The sequence below is a fragment of the Carassius auratus genome, chromosome 1 (assembly GCF_003368295.1).
Source record: "Carassius auratus strain Wakin chromosome 1, ASM336829v1, whole genome shotgun sequence".
In the NCBI taxonomy this organism is placed as follows: Eukaryota; Metazoa; Chordata; class Actinopteri; order Cypriniformes; family Cyprinidae; genus Carassius; species Carassius auratus.
In genome coordinates this window covers 27323510-27349363 of record NC_039243.1, presented here as the reverse complement: position 1 = coordinate 27349363, position 25854 = coordinate 27323510, and the positions used below count along the sequence as shown (strand labels likewise).

Genomic DNA, 25854 nt, shown 5'->3' with positions numbered 1-25854 from the left:
AGAATTCGAATATAGAACGCTCCAGAGCACATTAGATAAAAGTAAAAATCTGAAACCCGTTATCTAAATGTACTATTATTTACAGTTACTGTATGTTAAATTGTTGTTAATAGACTGCTGGCCATGTCCTCACTTAAAAAAATCCACCCATCATCTATAGTAAAAGTGGATTGCTTACACAATAACTACAGTGTAAATATTGTTCTTTTATGTCAGAATTTGTCTGAATGTGAATTTTAAGACATAAGGAATGTTTAGTGTTTTGGTCTAGTTTTTAATTCATGTGTGTATGGTCTTGCCAAGATAGATGAATTAAAAACATATTCATTCATCGGACTGTTATGCTATCTTTCCCATTTGTGTGCAGGTCTTTGAGCAAGTTGTTTACAGTACGAACGGCTCGGCATACAAAAAAGCCCTTGGTGTTCTTTCTTTACCTGCATCTCACCTCTTAGCAACCCTCTTAAGAATCACACAGGCCTTTCTCAATAGCCTCAAACAGCTCAGCATTAAACTCATATCAACTCCATTCAGTTCTAAGTCATGCTCTATGGGATCAGCATGAACCCAGCATACTTAGCTCGATTTTACCTTGTGTCTTAATGTCAAGGGTGTATTTAAATATTCAGTATTTATTTAGCTGGTCTGAAGCATGAGTCAGTGGGTTTATATGTTGGTATGCATTAGTTTTGAGGAGAATAGGTAATGATTTTTTTAACCTTCATTTATAACCTTTAACTTTTATTAACCCCCAGCTAAAATTTGTTTTATTTTATTTCGTTTTTTAACAGGGTGGCTGGACTACTTAAAAAAAATAGTAGCTTGTATCTTGGCAAGCTGCAGTTTCAAAACAGCTTCCTCAACACTGGTGCCCTTGAAGGCTGGTTGATGTTACTGGGCACGATGTCAGACGCGTCAGAAGATGATGGACTGTGCGTCATTCCTGCTGGGTTTCTGGAGTGTTCTTGTGCTGATAACGTTCATATCTTGTGAATCCAAGTGCAGTTAGGCTCTTTATCGCTTAGTTTAGAACTCTGATTCACCAGTTCCTCCCACACTCTGAGTTTGCTGTCTCTGTGATTGTGTGGAAACGCTCAGGCAAACACAATCACACACATGCGCACAGTTGGATAGGCTATGATATGTTTGTCCAATTAGCCCGGCAACAAAGGATCATTACCTTGACACAGCAGTGTATTAGAAGCTGATTAAAAGAAGATGTCAGGTCCTGTGCTGGGAATAATGCGTGGGAACGATGCATATCTTGCTGTCTCAGCAGGCTTGCCACCTCTTATCCATGCTGCCCGTCATGATCACTCTTTCATGTTTGTTTTGTTCTTTCTTTCTTAGTTTTAACTCCTTTTTACATTTGTTGTTACTTTCAGCAGGAGACATGTTTATAATAATACAGCCTGTCTTCATCCATCCACCCATCCATTGATCGGTGACATGAATACATCCTTCCTTAACATGCATCCATTGATCCATAACTTGCATCCATCCTCCCAACCATCACATGTCCATGTGTCTGTCACGTGCATCTGTTCATTACATCCATCCGACACATGCATGCATTTATCCATTACATGCATTCATCCCACCGATGTGTCCATCTGTCCATCCTTCCAGACTGTTATAACATGGATACATCCTTCCATCCATAATATGCATCCATCCGTTACATGTGTCTGTCTGTCTGTCCGTCAGTTACATCCGTCTATTACATCAATTAATCATGTGTATGCATCCTTCTACCGTATTACACACATACATACGTAACTTCCATTCATCCATATATAATTTGCATTCATCATCCATTCATCGTTCCATCCAGCCATAACATCATCCAACTGTCACATGCATCCATTAAATGCATTCATCCATACATCCATCACATGTAATCATGCATTCGTCATTACATGCATCCAATCACCCATCCATTGCATCAACTACATGTATCCACAGCATGCAGTTTATCTGGTCATATATTTAGCCATGTCTGTCAGTATCAAATATGAGTCACAAGTTAGTGGCCAACCTCAACAAAACGAGCTTGGTTACTAAAACACACTTTGGTGAAAACCCAGGACTTGGACAGTTGTTGATTTTCCACCCATGTGTTTCTGAGAAAGACTCTTTAAAGGGGACAACTGATGCCCATTTTCCACAAGTTGGTATGATTTTTTAGGGACTTTGTGAAATGTCTTTGGTTAAAATTCCTCAATGGTCATGTAAACAACACCATTTTTGCCTTGTCAAAAACAGCCCTGTTCACAGCGACCCGCTTCGGTGCATGTCTCTTTGAGTAATAATGAGCTCTGCTCACCCCGCACCTCACTTCCATGGAAGAGAAAAGGAGATTTGCAAATAATTATAAGAAATATAAAGTGTCAGACTTACTTCTTCTGGAGCTGCAGCTGGAACATGAACAGTGGGTACTGATCCATCCTTGAGTTTTAACTTTTAAGCAAAATCTGCCTAGTATTGTCCCTCGTTCAAAAAGCTGGAGTCTGGAGTAAAATTAATTGCACAGACAATTTAGGTGTGTTTAGCGGCCAATTACCATCAGAAACAAAACATATCCATTGCGTAATCAGTGGCTCTGATATCGGGGAACAATTAAGACTCTTACAGTATGTTCACTTTTACATCCAACTGCGAAACACCTGCATTGCTTATGAAAAATGGTGGACAGCTGGCTGAGGGCAGAAATATGCTAATACAGGACAGTCTGTTAAGTGGTCGTGGGCGGGGCTTGATCAATATGAAGTCATACTGCTCAGAAAATCTAAACGGCTTGATAACTGAGACTTCAGATTTTTGGGGGGATAAAAAAAGAGAGAATGGATTTTTATCATTGTAGGGTGATTTGTGTTCACATTCTGCTAAGACACATTTATATGCAATTTTGTATCCGATGTCCCCTTTAAATATAGCATTCTGAGAGTGTTGTCCTTGCAATTAGTGAAATTTAAGTGGCTTTTTAAATCAGGTCAAATAGTAAGAAAACTACCTTAATTTAAAAGTCTGACAGTGGCTCTGTTCTGAAGTTCCTCCTCACCGGGGTATTTAGCTAATCATAGCCCAATCAGTGTTATTATTTAGTCATTTGTGCAAGGCTAAAACATCGATCCACTCAAAACAAGGACTTACATTATAGTACCTCCCATGCGGGTGATTGGGTGATGACTGTGGGGGGTGGTGGGGGATCACAAATGCTGGTTTGCATTATATTCCACTGTTCTGCAACATTAATTTTTAAAAGCAGAACCCAGCAAAGGTTGTTTAAATCCAATAAGACATTGATCCAAGTGCCTGGCAAAGCATAGTTAAATCTACAGAGTGAAAATAAATAAAGTTGTGACCTTGTAACAGGTTATTATTATTGAAATTCCAAAGTCAACTCATACTTGACATTGGGTGTACAGCCAGTTGCTTGATTTTCTTTTAGTATTTATTATGTTTTATAGGTATATGTAACGATATGCAAATCTCCATATACATCGGGAAGAAGGAGGCGGGAACCGGCGCACAATCAAAAAGCATTTTAATATCCAAAAGTAAACACAAAACAGCGCGTCAGCCCCTAACGGCGACTGACGCGCACAAATAAAAGCCAAAACCTAAAATAATGTCCCAGGCCTGGTCCTCTCTCGTCCTTCACGGTCGTCGCTCCAGTTTTATATCCTTCCATCTCCTACGTGGGACTCGATACTAGCGGTGGGGCTCAGGTGTAGCTCATCTCCAATCACTACACCTGGCCTCACTCCTCGTTCCCACGCCTCTCGGCCCCGCCCCACTCGCCACATACCCCCATCGCCCCTCGCAGGCCGGGGGGTACCCTCGAGACTGCGCTCTACTCCCCCCCCCCTTCCCTCCGGGGGGGACCGCTCACGGGGACCTGCAGGAACCTGGGGGTAGGACAGACGAGGCGAGAGAAAAGGAGATGGAAGGAGGAGCGACAAGGACGAGAGAGGGGAGAGAGGAAAAAAAAAAAAAAAATCCGGTTCCCAGGCGCACTGCTGCTCGGCCCTCCACCAGCTGGGTGATCTCCTCCGCGGTGCCTGGCGGTGGCACTGGACGGCCCTCGGCGGACGGCGCGACACTCCTCCGCCGCCCGATGGACGGCGACGTCTCCTCCGATTTTGGGCAGCGGCAGGAGTCCCCCGTTCCCTGCCCCTCCGGATTCCGTCACGGAGGCGGCAGGCTCCGGCCCCCTGGCGAACGGCGCCGACTCCTCCGCTCCCTCACGGACGGCAGCCGCCCCTCCTTGTCGTGGGCGGTCGGCAGCGAGCTCGCCCGTCCCCAGCAACTCGCTCCAGCCCACCGCCTCGAGCGTCCCTGGCGGCACATACCTCGCCTGCTCGAGGGCACCGCGGATTCACCACAGCGGCGAGGGATCTTCAGCAGCGCGTCCCTCCTTCTCCCGGGCTTCGGCACCACTGTAACGATATGCAAATCTCCATATACATCGGGAAGAAGGAGGCGGGAACCGGCGCACAATCAAAAAGCATTTTAATATCCAAAAGTAAACACAAAACAGCGCGTCAGCCCCTAACGGCGACTGACGCGCACAAATAAAAGCCAAAACCTAAAATAATGTCCCAGGCCTGGTCCTCTCTCGTCCTTCACGGTCGTCGCTCCAGTTTTATATCCTTCCATCTCCTACGTGGGACTCGATACTAGCGGTGGGGCTCAGGTGTAGCTCATCTCCAATCACTACACCTGGCCTCACTCCTCGTTCCCACGCCTCTCGGCCCCGCCCCACTCGCCACAGTATACTTATATTATGAGAACATATTGTGCCATACCTAAAATTAAACTCAATAACTACTACTCTGTGTGACTCACAGCCAATAGAATCCCCTCTAAATAATTAAATGTCACTTTATTGCTATGAAACAGCCAGCTGACACACTGAAGTGATGATCGTATGTCTGTTTACATGATGCTGTGCTCATTTGGAAATGGTTATTTCATACTTGTGCTGTATTAAAAAATGACTCTGGATGAGTACACATTTATGTCTGCAGAGCTGATGAAGAGCTTGATGAATGATCCATTAAGAATGCAGTTTGTGACTTGAATGGAAGTACAAGCACCTGTGACAAGAGAATGAACATTGTAGCACAAGCTGTAGCTTCATATATAGCACCTTTGATATTAAAGGAGATCCCACTTTCCCTTTTCTTGCCCTTATTTCACAGAGATGTTTGGTCTTAACAAGATCAGTCCAGCATGATCAGCAGAAGAGGAAATTGAAAATGTTAGCTGAGAGAACAGCGACTCGGATGCCCACTGCTGTCGAGGAAGTTGATGGTTACAAACCGCTGTCGCGCCATTTGAAGCAGAAATGCAAGTTGTAATGGTACTAAAAGACGTGCAAGTTATAAGACACTGTTGTCACTTCCCGAATCTCCCAAAGTGGCCACTGATTGACAGAATGTCTGTATTGAACTGGCCCAGACTGACACCATGAATCAGCATTTTGATTTAGTGCAAAGCTGCCAGTGCTCGGCCAGTATTGGAGCTGTAGAGAACCAGCACACACATTTCAATGTAACTTAATTAACTCAAGTTGTCTAGTAATTTAATATAAACAAATAAACTTTGCAGTTTAATGTGGATAATGTGTCATTTGTGAAGAAAACTGATCAGACTGATTGGGAAAGAAGTAGAGAATAAATATAGGAACTATGTGTATCCGACAACTGAAGGTGCATTGAGATTCACTGGATGCTTATTGTACACCAGTTTGTTATAACAGGAGTTGTTTAGTTTTATTTCCTCATCGTTGTTGTTTTGAGGTCATTATCGCTGATGTAATTGGTTCCTGGTTTGAGGCCTGTGGGTTTAATGGACCAATCCAACTTAGTTTTTGCTAATAACCTTTTCTTTGGTGAAAATGTGCCAGTGTACACTTTCAGGGTTTTATGCAAGATCCTATCGCACCACAGAAACCTGTTCCCCTACATAAAAATGAAGTGTGCTATAAAAATGTCTTGTTCTAGGGAATTAAAGAGCTTTTCTTAAACAGTTAGCATAGCTTAGCATATGCTAAGATAGTAGATGTTAGATTGCTAACAAAAGGCCAACGGAAAACAAAAGATAAATGTTTAATCCCAACATTCTTGGATTAAGCAATATAATGTAATATATGATATGTAATGTAAAACACATGAATTTACATACCGTACCATTTTGAAAGAAGTCTGTCGTGCTTATCAAGGCTGCAATATACAATATAGAATATACAACTGCAAATACAACACACATAATAATACATAATGAAATGTAACTTATGCCATCACTCCATCTTCAGTGTTACATTACATTATAAATGTATTTACTGTCACTTTTGATTAAAGTAATGGCTCCTTGCTAAACAAATGTTTATACCTTTGAAATATAAATACATACATACATAACAAGTCTTGCAATGCTTTCAACATACATACATATATAACAAGTCTTGCAATGCTTTCAAATGCAATAATTATAATCCTCGATGTCTGAAACAATACTTTTAGAGCCAACCATGAAATCAACTTCTCCAGTATCTGACTCATTAGTGTTGCCAAAGAACACAATGTACTCTCGAGAGATAACATTTACAGGTGAAGGAGAGGTCAATAAAATAAGAAGTTAGAATGATTTTTAAAAAGACCACTTTTAGAATTGTATTACTCAGAAAAAAAAGAAGAAAAAAAATGTCCATCACTTCCAACAACGTCCAGTCTCTTTAGAAATATGAACAATGTGGACTGAAGTTTGACGTCATTTGACGTTTCTTGGTTGCTGAGAACATGATGGAAAAAAGGATGTGAAGAAAGAAAGAAAGAATATGGCATTTGGGAAGCAGAGAGGTAGCTAGGGAGAAAGAAAGATGGAAAATAGCCGTGGGGCTCCTCTTTGTTCAACCCAAATTTGGAGAGAGAAACTGCTTTTGAGAGATGCTTAAATCCACAATCTGACGCATCTGAGTGTTTACATACATTTAGCAGAACACAGAGACGTGGGAGTAAACTGGTTCAGTTATCTGCAAAACAAAATTGATTCATATTTGTTTTAACATTGTGACTCTCATATTCTTCCATTCTCTAAAAGCAGAAGAGTGTTCATTCAAAAAAGCATATAAATCTAAATAATTCATGCTTCACAATGCAAAGCACAAAAACGCTACATGTAATGATTCTCCCAGTGCCTTTTGTATTGATGTTGAACCTGCTACACACTTGGGGCGTTTTATCAGAGGCCTGTTATAAAGAATTTTGATGAGAAAAAAAAATAAAAAAAATAATACACAAATAAGCTGAAATATAAGATGAAAAAGAATGTAAATCATTGGGATCAGTAAGGTGTTTTTTCCTTCTTTTTTTCTCCCCTTTTCTTTTTGTACAGTTGATTAGACCTTTTCCAATTTCAAATAAATCCTGAGGAAAAAAAAAAAAAAAAAAAAAAAAAAAATATATATATATATATATATATATATATATATATATATATATATATATATATATATATATATATATTATTTATTTATTTATTTATTTATTTAATTTATTTATTTTTTTTACATAAAAATATCAAGCAGCACAACTCTTTTCAGGATTGATCCCATATGGTTTACAGTGAAAATAATCTGAGAAAACAATCCTTCATAATGCAAATCTGCTGATAAACATTAATATATTTACATGAACATGACAAACTCTTTTTTTCTCTGTCCCTTAGGATGGCATGGGAACTCTTCGCGTAACCAAAGAGGGCATCAGATTAGAGGGAGTATCTGAGTTCCTCCTTCCACTCTATGTGAAAGAGATCAACTCCAGAAGAGTAAGTTCTGTCTCATTTTCTAAACCTAAGAAATGGGCAGGCACCAACAGATTTCACAGATATCATGTTGTTTGGTTAAATGCAGCCAGTTATTTTTGCTACTCATTTGTAGTTTGTCAAGCAATAAATTATAAAAATTAAGGACATTTATATACTACTACTGCACTCTCCATCAGATGGCAGCACACCCGGCATGCTGACAGAAAGTGTAGATTGGCATGGTGTCAGGTCTGTCATCGCAGGTACCAGCTGAGTGCTACCAGTTTGTGTTCTGGGGATTCTAGCTTGAACTCTTTAAATATTTTTGACAGGGCCAAGTGTACTAAGATGAATAAAGCAAGCACAGATGTAGAGAAGTACACAGGGTCGGGTGCTTCCCCAAACTCCTGCTGTACACATGCTTCATGTTCCGGTTCATTTGTTTTCGGCCTCTGTTGACCTTTAGCACCCAATTGTAAACATAAAGTTGTTGATCGATTTCTTTCCTTGTCTTTCCCTCTCTTTCTCTTTGTGTCTCTTTTTTTAACACACTATCTATCCATCCATCCATCCATCCATCCATCACTCTCTAGTGGAAGTTTGCAATATTACTTTTATGTTGTGTATATGTATATGTGATTAATCTGGGTGAGTAAATTAACCCGCTAGCAGCGCTTCAGTTTGCAGATGTTCATTCACTATTCTGCTTCAGCTCATGCAGCTCCAGCAGGTCAATCCCTGAGATTACTGACTATGATTCAATGATCTACAATAATCATATTGTTTTTCAATGTTTATTCTTCAGTGTTGTACATTGTTAATAGCACAGTGTCAATAGTATTTGCTGTTATGTTTTTTTTTTTTTTTTTTTTCAGCATATATTCATCAACAGTATGTTGTAACTTACATATTCGTAACTGACAAAATCAAAGAGGACCTGTTTTAACAAACCACTAACCTCCAATCTGTTTTTCAGCAGTCCTACTGCTTTGGATTATTAGGTAGTCTAACAGTATCCATAACATGGTAAAACATCTACACTAGTCCTTTCAGCACTAATGGTGTTTGGAGCACTAATGAAAGTCAACTTAATAGAAGTGTAGCAGTTTCTATACTTTAGTCTATACCAATACACTGTGCAGAAACAATGGGTGCTAAGCCTGCTTGGAGTGCGCATTAATTAATAATGATAACCGCCTTTACCACTGCTCAGATAAACATAGAAAGAAGTCTTGTCCTTCAGCCAATAAATCAAAGCGCCTAATGTGTTAGCCACAGCGATTAGCATTAAAGAACACAAACAAAGCACTGGCTTGCTGCTAGCTCGCTGATGGCACTCCTGATTAGCCTCAATAATCACCAACACACATCAAAGCCTGTCAAGGGACTTTTGCGTTTCCCCTCAGCACCCCACCAAGATGACAGCACAGCGAATCCCAACACACTCTCGCAGCAACGCAGTGGCCATTTTGGATCATTCGCCTCTGATGACTGTGAGGGTGCGACATTGCAAATTACAATTAATCCACCAAGTGTACAAAGCCAGAAGCTCGGGGTCGGAGAGACGAGCCATGGTGGTCTTGGTCTGGGAGGAGAGCTTTGAGCTGTAATGCTGAATACTGCAGACAAGCTGTTTTGGCGTCTCCTACAAAGAAGGATTGTGCCATGGCTTGGATTCACACCCTGCTTCTTTAGGGCCACCAATGATGTGTGACACAGGCACTCATGAAAGAGAGACCAAAAAGGAAATATATGAAAGGAAAGGTGCTAGAGAAGGATGAATACAGAGGCAGGACATAAGGGGCAGCAGGAGAAGTGACTGTGTAGTCACAGAGCTTGACAAGTAAAAAAAGACCTGAAACCTGAAAGTTATAACTCTAAATCCCTCAAAAAAGGAGTGGACATTTTAAAAGTAGCAAAAATTAAAAAAAGAAAAACCTTTGAACACACCAAATAACAACAAAATGTAAGTTTAATTTAATGGCACCTTACTAAAAATGGGGTATAGCTAAAAATACTCTTATATACCAATCAATCTTTCTATTTTTTTCTTATTTGTTGGCTTACAAATAACCCAAATAATAATTTAAATTTGAATCAGACTTCAAATAGCTGCCTGTTGCGATTCAGATTAGTTTTTATCTTGACCCTGTGATGAGAAACTAGGAAGACTGACATATTAACAGTCATATGCTTCCCTTTGTAGTACACACACATAGTGGATTGTTCATGGGTCTCAACATGTCTTTACAATCAGATTATGATTTCTGGGTTATGTTATATTCCTGGTTGGTAATGTGATAATGTCTTTTTTCTATTTAATGTATTTTATAATGTAATTTATTTATGTAAGGCATACACTTTCAGCTTCCATTACTCGTCTTCTTTGTCACATGATCCTTCAGAAATAATTGTATAAAATATTCTATAACATTATCTACTCTCACTTTTGATTGATTTAATGCATTCTTGGGTGAGCAAATGTAATAATTTCTTTCACATAAAAACTACGTAAATAAATACATTTAAAAAGTACTGACTACTAACTGACCTCAAAATGTTGAATGGTTATGTGTCAAATGCCATTTTATATTTAACCGTGTACTCCATCACTTACAGTTTTATTAATTTAGCAAAATCAGTTTAGTTCATGAGCTGAAATTAATATGCTGATGCATGCAAAGCTCTTTCCTTGTTTTCCACCAAGATTCAGGACAGGAAACAGGATGTTCACGTACAGGATAAAGCAGCATCTCTTGCCATTAGTGGTAAAGTCACAGCAACTCTGCAGTGCTAATTCAAGGATGTCTTTTCAGCATATATCCCTCTGTGCTTTGGATAAAATGCTGAGATAGTCGGGGTACAGGGGTAATGTCATTGCCTAGGACAATCTAATTCATTAAAGGCCCGACGTACAGTATGTGTGTGTTTGTATGTTTATATCTTCATGTACACCTGGTGACTAATGACCAAAGTATTGCGCATGTTTTATAAGTGTCCCTCTTCGGTTATAAGCATACGTCACGATAGGCATAGAATGCAAAAGTTTATTTTTGTCTCCCTACCTTCTGTCTCTTGTGAATGTTGCATAACCATTCTCTCCCATGCTCTCTCTTTCATATGCATTATCTATCATTCGTTCTTTCTCTCTCGTTCTTTCTCTATAGTACTCCCTTGTGGGCTTGTTGATAGAATGCCTGCACTGGGAGTATCTAAAATGAGACAAAAGTTTCCTGTTGTAGGCATTATTTCTATACACTGTATGATGTAGGAAGAATAGGATGTTTTCTCTCGTTCCCCTCCCCTTAGTAATATCCGCTTTTTTTTCATCCTTAAAAAAATGTTGAGACAAGGAAAAAAATAATAATACGTCAAGTTGTTTCTCTAGGAAACGTTGAAATGATTGTAAATCCCTAAACACAATCCACATAGACATAAGGTAGAGCCACTCACTTTTTTGCTGATCATCGGAAAATGAGAGAAATTGAAAATGTGGCAAATGCACAACAGAGAGCTAACATATCCACAGCAGCCTGTAAGTTGCAATTTCTATCATGCCTCGGAAAAGTTATTTGAACCAAAGGAAATATAAAAAAAATTTATAAGTGGAGTGATTTTGCATTACCATCACAAAAATAAATAGCTTTTTAATTGTTTTCTTGCACAATGTGCAGTTTTTATTTCTAAACGTCACACTGTATCCATTAATTTTATTTGTTGAAATATTACAAAATATGAAAATTTACAAAAAAAAAAAAAAAAAAAAAAACAGAGAGAGATTTATCAAATATGTATCCATTATTCAGTGGAATTTGTTATTCAGCTTCAGGCAGATCATGCTATTAATATTGTATCGTGAGAAAAATAATAATAATTATATACAGTAATTGTAAATTACAAAGGCTCATGCAATTTGAGATTAGTAAACCTGTGCTCATTTACCAGTTCATTACACAGTTCATTTCTGATATTATTGAAGTTCTCACCATCTTTTCAGTGCCATAGATACAGGTATGATTTCTGGCTGGTACGAGAGCAGAAAAGTAGCATGATGTCATACAGACATCAAAACGGGACAATTCACGAGTCAGTAAATAGAAGTAATCCATCCCAAAAGCTGAATTTGTCAGCAATTATAGATTCACAAGTGTTGGCCAGTAGGGCTGTGCAAAAAATCGAATGCGATTTTCATGCCCCTCTCATCAGTAAAGACGCTCCTGTAATTAGAAGTATATCTCCAGCATGTGCGTTCAGATCAGGGTTGCCAGGTTTTCACAACAAATCCTGCCCAGTTGCTTCTCAAAACTACTACAACTGACTTCAGACACAGACTTAGATGAAATTAACTGAAATAAAATACATGAAATCTCTCAAGATCTGATTAAACAACCCCACAAACAGCATCACCAGCTCCACTTATTAATAACCAGACTGGCTTTATTTCTGTCAGACGTCTACAGAAGATCTTATTGAGAATGAACTAAGGTTTAGATGTTGATTTATTGTTTCATTTGAAGTAACCATGTTAGAGATCAGTGTTTGCTTTAGTTGGGCTCTTGACCCTTGACTTCGGTCTTAGTCTTTTCTCTGGCTGTTATAACCGTGTGTTTCTAAAACACATTTGTTGTAATTCAATAGCTCAGAAGAAACGCCATCAGGTGTTAACCTGTACCTTGGTGTAGGTTGTTATACTTTATATAAGTTGTTGAGGTTCATATTCTGATTATTGATATCTTTGTGTGACTGTTTGACACCGTAGATGACCACACTGTTGGAAAAGTCATTCATATTAACTGATCATCACCGAACCACTTCCTCTTAGAATCACTTTTATGATAATTAATCAAATTACACAACACCTATTTCATCAGAGATTAGACTCTGTACAGTTCAATAATTGATGATTATCATCACCAATATAAAGTATAACAACCTACACCTAAGTACAGGTTAACACCTGATGGCGTTTCTTCTGAGCTATTGAATTACAACAAATGTGTTTTAGAAACACATGGTTATAACAGCCAGAAAAAACACTAAGACAGAAGTCAAGGGTCAAGGGTCAAGACCCCAACTAAAGCAAACACTGATCTCTCATTCTCAATACGATCTTCTGTAAGAGTTATAAAACAAACAAGATTCTGTTATTTAAAGTTTATGTGATTGGTTTTCATCAAAGTTATGAAAAAAATATAAATGGGAATTTGTCATGTAATAAAATTACATAAATCTTAAATTTGGGGTGAAATATTTCTGTGAGTGTAGCCCAATACCGCTTCCAGAAGGTTCCCCGATAAAACATTGCTTCCCAGGGTTAAAATATACGTTTTTTTTAGCAGGGTTGCCTTGGTCAAATTCGCATTTTAGGGGCTAAATATCACGTTATTTGTATTGGGGTCGCTGTGACCTGCGGACATGAAAAACAACCACCACAGACTTGGCAACACTGGTTGGCATTTACTACACCGAGCCTTAATTCACTGACAGTCTACACGAAATTGATGTTAAAATCGCAGGTTATTTTTTTCGATTTTGAAAGCGATTTTGTGTTAGTTGTCGGTAGACTACGGCTCTGTGTAGTAACTGCCGCTCCACATGAACCAGTGTTGCCAAGTCTGCGGTTGTTTTTCATGTCCGCGGTTTGAAGCAATCCCAATACCAATAACGTGATATTTAGCCCCTAAAATGCAAATTTTACCAGGAAAACCCTTCCCAAAAATGTATATTTTAACGCCGGGAAGCAATTTTTATCGTGGAACCTCCTGGAAACGCGATTGGGCTAGTTTTGGACTAGTTTTAAGAAGCAACTGGGCAGGATTTGTGTGAAAACCTGGCAACCCTGATCTGAACGCACATGCTGGAGATATACTTCTAATTACAGGAGCGTCTTTACTGATAAGAGGTGCATGAAAATCGCATTCGATTTTTTGCACAGCCCTATTGGCCAGTGTGTTGGTACTGATGTTTTATTCAGGGGGGTTGGAAGTGTTCTGGAATGGCCCATGTAAAAATAGGTTCCCATTAACATTTAACAACATTTCAGGATGATAAAACATGGGGACTGTTCAGACCTTCAGGAACCGCAAATGACGGAGGACATTAATTATTCCCGCCGTGCTCACTCTCAGATGCACAAAAATGCTCAAAAGCCTCGTAGGCACAGGTTACCTCTGCAATTACCCCTCATCTCTTAGCAATGTCATCCCACTTCTCTTTTTGATTGGCTTGATGAACATTTCTCACATGCAGTGTGATTGGACTGTGACTGGTCAGACATAACCCAACATCTAAGCACTAGGCAGATGTGTCATCAGAGAGCAGCAGGCATAACGAAGAGTGATAGTTTCTTTATGTATATTAGCGTCACACAATCTGTTCTGTCATAGCACATTATTATAGCTTTTGCATACAGGAGGGGTGGGCAACATGTTACGAGGGCATGTGATAGCAACATGATGCTATTTGACAGATGCAGAGCTGACATCAACTGAAAGTGACGTGTAATATAACTCACAGTTAGAGTTTCCCGCTGCAGTGCAGTCATATGACTTCAAATGTTTTGCAGGGACTTAATTGTTACATTAAAGCCCGTGATATGTGATTGCTATATTATATGTGAGTGGAAAATATGTCCACTACCATTGAAAATTATGAAGTCAGTATTATTTTATTTTATTTTATTTTAACCATGCTTTTAATCAGCAAGGATGCATTACATTTAGAAAGACTATAATATTTTAAATACATACTTGGTTTAATTATCAAGAATTCTATTTCAAATAAATGTTGTTTTTTTAATTCTATTCATGAAAGAGAAAAATAAATCATCATTATCTGCTTTCAAAATTTAGAATAAGAACTTCAACCAATATTTTTTTTATATAATATTTTACATTCCAAATTTGTACTTTGTATTTTCACTTAAAGCACATATTATTATTCATATTACTGTTACTATATATGACTTCAAATATTTAATCTGGACTTAAAAGCCCTCAATGCATAATTGTTATGACAGCATTCATGTGAATTAGCAAATTAGAATTTGATGGAACAACCCCAAAATAGGTTTGTGTTTACCTGAAGCTATTTGGGGACACTGCTTCCATAACAATGAGCCACAGTTAATTGAGCAAACAAATATAAACACTATCAGCATCTTAACATCTCATGTTGCCAGTGCATTTGGCACATTTCTACTGGTCGCCATTTCAGATATCAAATACATCGTCTCATCTGCCACTACACAGTGACATGCCGTTTACACCGACCTGGGATCAACTGTACCCCTCTCAATCAGTGAAATTAATTAAAAACAGACACGGTTTTAATTAATGCTACACATTGACATTACACAGGCTAGTGGGTCATTTTAGCTTTTGATCCTCATCGGCGACTAATGACATTTAGCTGAGGGCTATGTAGCATGTGTAAAAGGGCAGGCTAGCCATCGGGTGTTTAGCTAGCAGAGCCCAGGGTACAACCTGGACTACGGAGGTAAATGTTAGAGGAGATAAGAGCATGTCACAGCAACTGAGGAGACATGAAGTCTGAACAGAAATCCCGGAGACTGCTAACAATGATAAATCCAAATAGTCTTTCATTTTTAGATTTAGAAAGTGATGCACAATCTTTGCTGGAGATTTGTTTCAACTCTTTTCTCAGGCCAAAAAGGGAAAATTACTGCTTTATTGAGATAAACTATACTTTTATGTCTCTGAGAACAGTTTCAAGTAAAAAAAAAAAAAAGAAAAAAAAAGTGTTTGTTAGAAATGCTATCTTATCTAAGCTGCTCCATATGTTCTGAGAAATGGCATGTTTAAAGTCGTCAATAAGATATTTATTCACATGCTTATTGAGCACATTCATTTAGCAGTGAGAATTTTTCCTCGACTTTCAGAATGTGCTAAAATTGAGTAAGTGAAGGCTTGTTTAGGTGCTAATAATAGCACACTTACTGCATACTGCACAGTATTTACTGTGTACTACGCACTTTGCAGTATATGAAGCTAGAATGTGAAGCTGTGAAATATGAAGTGATAAACTTTTCAAACAGTTATTTTCTGTGTTGTTGTTTCATTACGACAGCGATATTATTTACAAAAAGCAATGTTTTTTATTTAGCAAAGTGCCTCTTCTGAGATTTGTCCATAGTGAGGTTCAAATAGACTGGCATTAGACAATGCTGAAAGTGTGCAGTTTTTACTCCTGCAGTTATTTCTGATCTCCACAAGAACAAATTACCTTATCCACCTCTAGGGTGATTTTAGTTTGACACCTAATCTAGGAACTGAAAGTTTTCTCAAAATCTCTTGATGGTTTCTAAAAAATTCAGGGTGTTTTTATTGTATCTACTGTACCTTACCAACTTCTTAACTTACAGTATATTAGCCTTTGTTGTGTATCCAAAATGGTAACAAGAGTTATTCTATTCTTACAACCTTATTTCCCTTTCTTCCAGTGTGAAATAAAATGTATTATATTGCGAAAAAGGATTTTGGACATATCACCCACTGCTACTATGACTGCACTTAAAACGTCAGAAAGAAACGTCTCGGTTACTAATGGTAACCCTCGTTCCCTGAAGGAGGGAACGGAGACGCCACGTCGGATGACCGACGAATATGGGATATCGCTTCGATAGACCAATCTACTTCGAGTGTAAACTAAACGAGCCAATGCACATTGGCATGCAATTATTGCATCCAGCTGCCGCTGATCACTGCGTGAGTATAAGAGGGCAGCAGGTGCAATGCATACCAGTTTTTCGCTGAGGAGCCGAGCCGGGAACCCGGCAGCTCAGCGGCGGTACAGCAACCATGGCGACGGGACGTGGCGTCTCCGTTCCCTCCTTCAGGGAACGAGGGTTACCATACGTAACCGAGACGTTCCCTTTCAGTCGGTCACTCTCGACGCCACGTCGGATGACCGACGAATATGGGATCCCTATCAAAGCGCCATGGGTGCTGCCCCTTCCAGTGCCCTGTGCGAGCCGCCTGCGCCCCTATTAGGTGTAGGCCGGGGCTCAGAACAAGTAGCTCCACTCACCATTGTCAAAGCACTACCTCACTGGGTGAGATTGGATAACACTGGGAAAACGTACCCGGTCCGCTTGGAGCCGGGACGCTGCGGAAGCCCCATCCTTCCCGAAGGAGGTCTCGGAGGCAAATACACATATAGCATCCGTTTAGGAGTATACGGAGAAATTTGAGGTGATTAAAACCCTCTTGGGAAGGCAGAAGTCTGCCGGGGAAACACGGGCTCTAAGGCTATACCGTGGACTATACACATACGAGTACCGCTTAGGTCTCAATATGGAGCCCAGCCTTCCATGGTTCTCACGGATTCATCATGAAGGCCTGGCGCCGGACGTTCCGCCACGTCCAGCTGCCTAGGGTGATGGAGGAACTCAACAGGGTCTACAGTTCGGACACTCTGGAGCAGTTTTAGCAAGCCGACACTAACCGGGGCCTCTCAGTGCCACTACCCGTTTGAGGTGAGAACACAGGAGGATACCGGCTCTACACGAAGGCTATAGAACCTAGCGAACGTGTTAGGGGTCGCCCAGCCCACAGCTCTACAAATATCTGTCAGCGAGGCGCCACGAGCCAGCGCCCAGGAGGATGCAACACTTCTAGTTGAGTGAGCTCGAAGCCTGAACGGGCAGGGCACATCCTGAGCCTGATAAGCCAGGGTTATGGCATCCACAATCCAGTGGGCCATCCTCTGCTTAGAGACGGCATTCCCCTTCTGCCGGCCTCCGTAACAGACAAAGAGCTGGTCTGAGGTCCTGAAGCTTTGCGTCCGGTCTACGTAGCACCTTAATGCTCGAACAGGACAAAGCAAAGCCAGGGCTGGGTCTGCCTCCTCCAGGGGCAGCGCTTGCAGGTTCACCACTTGGTCTTTGAAGGGTGTAGTGGGAACCTTGGGCACGTAGCCAGGCCGGGGCCTCAGGATTACCTGGGAGTCAGCCGGCCCGAACTCTAGGCACGAATCGTTGACCGAAAATGCATGCAGGTCCCCTACCCTCTTGATGGAGGCCAGTGCAAGCAGGAGCACAGTTTTCAATGAAAGAAACTTTAGCTCAACTGAATGCAAAGGCTCGAATGGGCCCTGCTGTAGTGATTTAAGCACTAGAGACAGGTCCCAAGAGGGTATACAGGGGGGCCGGGATGGATTTAACCTCCTGGCCCCTCTAAGGAACCTGATGATGAGGTCATGCTTACCCAAAGACTTCCCATTCACAGGGTCATGGTACGCAGCAATAGCGGCAACCTGGACTTTGAGGGTGGAGGGAGACAGCCTTCGCTCCAACCCTTGCTGCAAAAAGGATAGCACGGCCGCAATCGGGCATCTTCGGGGGTCTTCTCGGCGAGAAGAACACCACTCAACGAACAGGTTCCACTTCAAGGCATAGGTGTGTCTCGTAGACGGTGCTCTTGCCGAAGTGATGGTGTTAACTACCTCTTGGGGTAGGTCACCTAGAACCTCCGCGTCCCGTCCAGGGACCAAACATGGAGTTTCCAAAGGAAGGTCTGGACGCGGGTGCCAAATGGTGCCCCGTCTCTGAGTCAGTAAATCCCTCCTCAGAGGAACCAGCCAAGGAGGGGCTGTCGAGAGGAGCACTAGTTCGGGGAACCAGGTCCGAGTAGGCCAATATGGCGCTACTAGTAAGACTTGCTCCTCGTCCTCCTGGACTTTGCACAACGTCTGTGCGAGAAGGCTCACTGGGGGAAACGCATACTTGCGTAGGTCCCGCGGCCAGCTGTGTGCCAGTGCATCCGTGCCGAGAGTTCCCTCGGTCAGGGAGTAGAAAGCCTGGCAGTGAGAGGTCTCTGGAGCAGCAAACAGGTCTACCTGAGCGGCTCTGAACCGCCTCCAAATCAGCTGGACCGTCAGGGGATGGAGTCGCCATTCTCCCGGGAGCATTGCTCAAGACAGCTCGTCGGCTGTACGACTGAGCAGGCCTGGAATGTGAACAGCACGAAGTGACCTCAGAACCTTCTGACTCCAAAGGAGGAGGTGGCGGGCGAGTTGCAAGATGCGACGAGAGCGCAGACCACCTTGGTGGTTAATGTACGCAACAGTCGCAGTGTTGTCCAATCGGACCAGCACAGGCTTGCCTCGTAAGAGACCTTTGAGACGGTTCAAGGCAAGGTGCGTTGCTAACAACTCTAGGCAATTGATGTGCCACTGCAGCTGCGGGCCCGTCCAAACCCCTGAGACTGCATGCCCGTTGTACGTGGCCCCCCCGGCGGTGGTGGAGGCATGCGTGTAAACCACAGCATGCCTGGAGATCTGCTCTAGGGGCACCCCTGCCCATAGGAATGCCAGATCTGACCACGGAGTGAGGGTTTGGCGACAGGCCGGTGTAACTTGGACCCGGTGAGTGCCGCGCTTCCACGCCCACCTCGGGACTCGGCCATAAAGCCAGTGCCGGAGCGGTCTCATATGTGATAGGCCGAGCGGTGTAAGTGCCGCTGTGGCCACCATATGCCCCAGGAGCCTCTGAAAGAGTTTCAGTGGGACCGCCGTCCTGCTCTTGGACGTATTCAAGCAGGCTAGCACCGACCGCGCACGTTCCTCTGTGAGGCGTGCTGTCTGTTCGACCGAATCCAACTCCATACCGAGAAAAGAGATCCTCTGCAATGGTGAGAGTTTGCTCTTTTCCCAGCTGACCTGAAGGCCCAACAGGCTCAGGTGCCGGAGCACCACATCCCTGTGCTCGCACAACTGATCTCGAGACTGTGCTAGTATCAGCCAATTGAGAATGCGAACACTCTGCTCTCTGAGAGGAACGAGAGCTGCCTCCGTGACTTCCGTGAAGACACAGGGAGACTGGGACAGCCGGAAGGGCAGGACCTTGTACTGATATGCTAGTCCTTCGAACGCAAGCCGCAGAAAAGGTCTGTGGCGCGGAAGTATGGACACATGAAAGTACACGTCCTTCAGGTCGATCGCTGCAAACCAATCTTGTGGACGGACGCACCTGAAAATGCGTTTCTGTGTCAACATTTTGAACTGTAGCCGATAGAGGGCCCGATTCAAAACTCGCAGATCCAAGACCGGTCGTAACCCACCGCTTTTCTTGGGTACAATGAGGTACGGGCTGTAAAGCCCCTTCCTCATATCGGCTGGAGGGACCGGCTCTATCGCGGCCTTCGCCAGTAGGACTGCGATCTCTTTCCGCAAGACAGGGGCATCGGACGCTTCCACTGTAGTGAAGCGGACACCGCAGAGCTTGGGGGGAAGCCGGGCGATCTGAATCGCATAGCCGAGGCTGATGGTTCGCAGAAGCCAGCGAGACGGGCTGGGTAGCGCTGACCAGGCGCCTAAGAACCGTACAAGCGGGACCAGCAGAACCACAGCCGTACCCGCAGTGAGGCAGCGAGGTGGAACACAGGGGCCCAACTCGGGCGGCTTGTGAGCAGGCCGGAGTGTGGTGCGAGTGTGGGGTGCAGGGCTCACCTGGTTCCACGGGTTGGCAGAGGGTGCGTGAGTAGGGCCTTTGTTGACGCTCTCGAACCGCCCGCAGCTGCCATCTGGCGAAGGAGGAGGATGAGTGAGGTCCGGTGCTTGGCCGTCCGCAACTCTCCGTGCCCTCCTGGGACCCAGAGAGGGAGGAAACTACTCTCCTGTCGAGATTTCCAAATTCTCCGCCTGGCCCTCCTCCAGGGGAGGGAGAGGTGCCTACACCATCCCCCAGAAAGCAGCTACCTCTCTCTGGGTCACCCGTCCCAGGGCCTCTTGCTCTTCTGCTTACCGTCAGGTTTGACGGGGGCCAGGACGGGAGGGGCAGCCTGCCTGTGCCCAGCTCAACGGCACCACTTGGAGGCTGCTGCAGATGCGACGCGTGAGCAGGGGCGGATGCAGGGGGCTGCCCTCGGCGACGAGCAGGCTGGGGCACTGCAGCCGGCGGGTGGGTGGAGATAGCAGCAGCTGCCCGCCGGGGCAGGATGTGTCGGATCGCCTCAGTCTGCTTCTGGGCAGCCGAGAATTGCTGGGCCAAAATCTCGACTGCGTCGCCGAAGAGGCCGGTCTGGGACACAGGGGCATTGAGAAACCGGACCTTGTCGGTGTCCCTCATGTCTGCCACCCTGGTTTGCAGCTCCGAGATGGTCATATTCCCGCAGTGAGAACATGACTCATCCACGAAAGCCACCTCAGCGTGCTCGACGCCCAGACACGTGAGGCAGCGATCGTGACCATCACCCGGTGCCAGGTAACGACCGCACCCAGAAACGCACGGGTGAAACGGCATCCTTACAAGGACGATCCGTCGTCTTTACAAAGACGCACCCGTGAAGCTCTTTTAGAGAGAATTTGCTCTTTTAGGAAATGCTCTTTCAGTGCTGAGGCGCACAGGGGGGATGGCCGCTTGCAACACGACAGGGGTAGTGCAACCTGAAGTGTGCAAATCCACTCGACACAGGAACGACCGCCGCTGAAGCGCCGTCTCGCCAACACACGAAGCTTCCGAGAGCGTGCTGAACCCGTAGTTCACAGCAGACACAGTTGAGCAGAGCGATACTAACGCTCGGCTCCGAAGCGAAAAGCTGGTATGCATTGCACCTGCTGCCCTCTTATACTCACGCAGTGATCAGCGGCAGCTGGATGCAATAATTGCATGCCAATGTGCATTGGCTCGTTTAGTTTACACTCGAAGTAGATTGGTCTATCGAAGCGATATCCCATATTCGTCGGTCATCCGACGTGGCGTCGAGAGTGACCGACTGAAAGGGAACAATTAATCAAAAATGTATTCAAATTTAAATTAATCAAATATAATTGTGAATCAATTTGTTTTAACTTTTTATATGTCTTTTGTTCTAACGAAAAACGTATGACTTCTGAATCAAATTGAAAGTAGCTGGTATGGTTCCTATAGATAATTTCCTGCACAGAAAAAAATTTAGAAGATCAAAAGATTTTATATGGTCTATTCATTTATATAATTCTGGTATCGATAGTGAGGCAGTAAAGATCAATAGAGGAAGAAAAGCAGTATTAAAGAGGAGGAGTCTGATCAGTACTACAGTGACAAATAGCCCCTGTGGTGTGCCCACACTGAGTGAAGATCTAGCCGAGAGCGTGAGCAATACTCTTGGGAGAGTGATGCATTATTTGATGTTGACGTAAAGCCACCCAGCGGCTTGAATCTATAAAAAAGCTTGCTCATAATTAACAGGAGTGTGGGCCTGAAAGATGACAAGATGAATGTGTGTATGGATGTGCATTAAGGTGCATGCACTGTCATTTAATATATTTATGTTAACAGTAGGTGTATGTAATTCTTGTTATATGCATATGACAAAACCTATATAATCTTGGTAAAACATCTCCAAGTATTTATTTTTTTCACCTGCACAACAGAATAACTTGAACTCATTATATGTGGTTGTAGACATTTTAGAGAGCATGAATGAAATTGCACTTACTCTTTTACTCTTAGATTAGCTTAGTGAATATTTAGTTAATAATTTAAGTTGTAGGTCTGTTCCTAACATAAAACTGATATGAATTTAGAAGACAATAGCTAAATGGGCTATTTTCTATCAATCTTTTTGATAATTTGTGTCCTTTTTGAAGCTTTAAAACTCAAGTTCTCATTAATTAAAATTTAAATGAAAGAAAGGGCAAATACACTCTTCAGAATTCCTCCTTTTGTGTTCCACAGAAGAACAAAAGTCAAAGAATGGTTTAGAATGACATGAGTATGGGTAAATGATGACATCATTTTCATCTTTGGCTTAGCTATTGCTTTAATAAGGTGTAGACCCAGAGATCAAGAGATTCAACATATGATGTTTAACAGCAGTGCATGTCAAACTGTCATATTAAACTTGCCTCTCAAGACAATTTAAGTAAAATGCATTCTATTATACTTTATATACAGTATAACATAAAAGTCGTATTGACAGTGCTGTCACCTGTCTGATGTAGTTTAGCTCATCTTTAAAACATGTAGTTCACCGTCTTGTAAGCCAATTTCAGTATGACTGTGGTTTTTCTATATCATGTGTGAATTTGACAGGCTGGTTACGGAATCAATAGGAATATGTGAGCTCAATACAGTGTAGAAACGTTTAGCATGTTGAGATGAACAGTCAGCAGAGAATGACTGAACATCAGTTTACAAAAGTCTCATCTAACTCAAAAGAATTATCCCTTACTCTTGTTGAAAAATTTTAAATTATGTATTCATGATTGGGAATTTTTCAGCAATATTATTATTTCATTTGTCTGCAGGTTGGCTTTGTCAGCATTTTATTTTGTTACTTGCTCTTAGAACAGAGCAAGTTTGTTGAGCTGCCAACAATCCACAGGAATAGACTGACTTGCTAATCAATAACCTATATGCAATCAGACAAGACTTTCCCTCCAGTTTCTTTCTACTTTTCAAGTTGAAAATGTAAGTGTGTGCAACCAGGCTGTTATGTGCCTGAAAATCATATTGCTTATATTGATTTACGTAAGCCAGAAAATAAAACTTTATGTAAAGGATAGCATCAAATAAATCTTCTATGGCAGTCGTTTTTACCATAAACAGCCAACTTTGCCAAGTTGCATCCAATAAATCTGTTGCAATGTTTGTTTCATTGAAACTTTATAAATGCTTTTGCTAGAGTGTCTTGGTAATCGTTCTCAGGGCAGGACATTACAGACTGCCACTAATCATAAGGCTGGATTTAATGCTTAATTCTACTATTTCTGACTCTGGACGGCAACCAGTCATATTCCACTCTGCCCAAGGCCACTGTAAGATTGGATGGTATCCTGACATCAGTGCAGGGCATTTTTCAGCTGGGATCAGTAGTACTCTGAGAGCGTGATCAGTAAGATATGTTAGTATAATCTAATTTCACACAGTGTAAATCTTTGGCCAGTATATGTATTTTGGTGTACCTTATTATTTGTAATTTAATACAAAAACAAAGAAAAAACAACTTTCTTATATTCTAGATTTTAGAACATGCAACCACAATTATGGGAAAGTCTACTGACTTGACAGTTGTCCAGAAGACAATCATCAACACCCTCCACAAGGAGAGTAACCCACAGAAGGTCATTACTGAAAGGGCTGGCTGTTCACAGAGTGCTGTATCGAAATATATTCATAGAAAGTTGACTGGAAGGAAAAAGTGTAGTAGGAAAAGGTGCACAAGTAACAGAGATGACCACAGCCTTGGGAAGATTGTCAAGAAAAGCCAATTCAAGTACTTGGGAGAGCTTCACAAGGAGTGGACTGAAGCTGGAGTCAGAGCATCAAGAATCACCATTCCTAGAACCAGGCCGCTCCTGAACCAGAAGGAAAAAAAAATGAATAAAAAAATAAACACTTTCAGAAGCATTTTACCTGGGGTAAGGAGAAAAAGAACTGGACTGTTCCTCAGTGGTAGACAGTCCTCTTTTTAGATGAAAGGAAATTTAACATTTTATTTGGAAATCAAGGTCTGGAGGTAGACTGGAGAGGCACAGAATCTGAGCTGCTTGAAGTCCAGTATGAAGTTTCTGAAGTCAGAGATGATTTGGGGTCCCGTGTCATCTGCTGGTTTTGCTTCATTGTGTTTTATCAAGAAAATATTTTATTTTTTAGACTTAAAGACTTGAATTTTAATAAGAATAAAAATAAAAAAAGTCTTGAAATATTTCAGTTTGTGTGCAACGAATCTAGAGTATAAAAAAGTTAACTTTTATTTTTTTTAATTACAACAAATAAAGCACTTTTCACTGATATTAAATTTTTAGATGCACCTGTATGTATGCACACTGGGATCCAAGTCATTTTAAGTTATATAAAGTAATATTTTATTCATATTCATATTATTTTATTTATAATTTTTCACAGAATTCTTAAAATACGTTTTTAAATATATGTATACAGGAAAATGGCATCCATAGATTTATATATATGTTATTGCTTTATATATATTAGGCACTTCTTTCTTAGCTTAAACAAGAATCGGATGTGCACATCTGTTGTTAAGTCTTTCCGGGCTTTCAAATACACCTGAGTCTAGGCTTTCATTTATGATAATTAGATGATGATTAGGTGATTCAGGGACTATTAAAAAATCTAACAACTTTATCATACCTTTGTGCTCATAGTTCTAACAACCTCTAATACTCATCAATAATATAAAAAAATAAAAAATCTGATTCACAGCTTTTCGGTTACCAGCCCATATCTCACTAATATATGCATATAGACTATACAAATACAGTATTTGTGTAATGTGCTATGCATATACAAGTGTGTGGGTGTTTGAGCATATGTGTTTGTCCTTGCAATAATAAATGTGTTAACTATGCACAGTGGCAAATGCAATGAAAGCCAGTATTTGTGTTTGTGCTTCAGGGACGTGCAGGGCATTTTCTCCATAGTTATACACAAATGAGTGTTTTTCTTGCTGTTTGGCAGTGACTGCCAGTTTGTGTGTGTGTGTGTGTGTGTGTGTGTGTGTGTGTGTGTGTGTGTGTGTGTGTGTGTTTGTGTGCATAATCTAATGCCACCTTACATGCTGACCTCATCCAGAGCACTGACTGGTGCTGATCTCCACTCCACTGTACCAACATTTTTGTGGTGTTTAGATGCTTGAATCAAACAACTGAAATGATTCAGGTATGAAGACCTGTTCAACAACCAAAGTGATGAGCAAGCGCCTAAAGACATAATTTACTGAAGATGCATATTTTTATAAAATTATTAAAACTGTAGCACTCAATTATAGATTAGGTATGCATTTGGAAATGTATAACTCAGAATAAAGAATAATAAAGGTTTTTATTATTATTATTGAAGAAAATATATTGATTATTAGATTTAAATTACTTACATCTTAGCACATGATATTTTAGAATCTTATATATTCAATTTTTTTATACCCTAGTGCTAAATTAGATACTTTTTATATCCACTGTAAAAAGAAACAAAACAAAAAAATAGATAATAATAATTATAGAAGTAATATTTTTCAAAGTAGTACATAAAACAACAAATTAATGGAGCATGTTTTACAAGAAAATATTTAAATATTC

At 41.5% G+C, this 25854-nt stretch overlaps 1 protein-coding gene across 1 annotated transcript in view; it reads left to right on the top strand.

Annotated features, from left to right (window-relative positions):
- The window catches only part of LOC113106136 (zeta-sarcoglycan-like), a 239840-nt gene that overhangs the window by 170846 nt on the left and 43140 nt on the right, over positions 1-25854 (top strand). The window contains exon 3 of the mRNA XM_026267767.1: positions 7735-7836. Coding sequence (XP_026123552.1) covers positions 7735-7836 — 102 coding nt within the window. The remainder of the gene's footprint in view (positions 1-7734; positions 7837-25854) is intronic.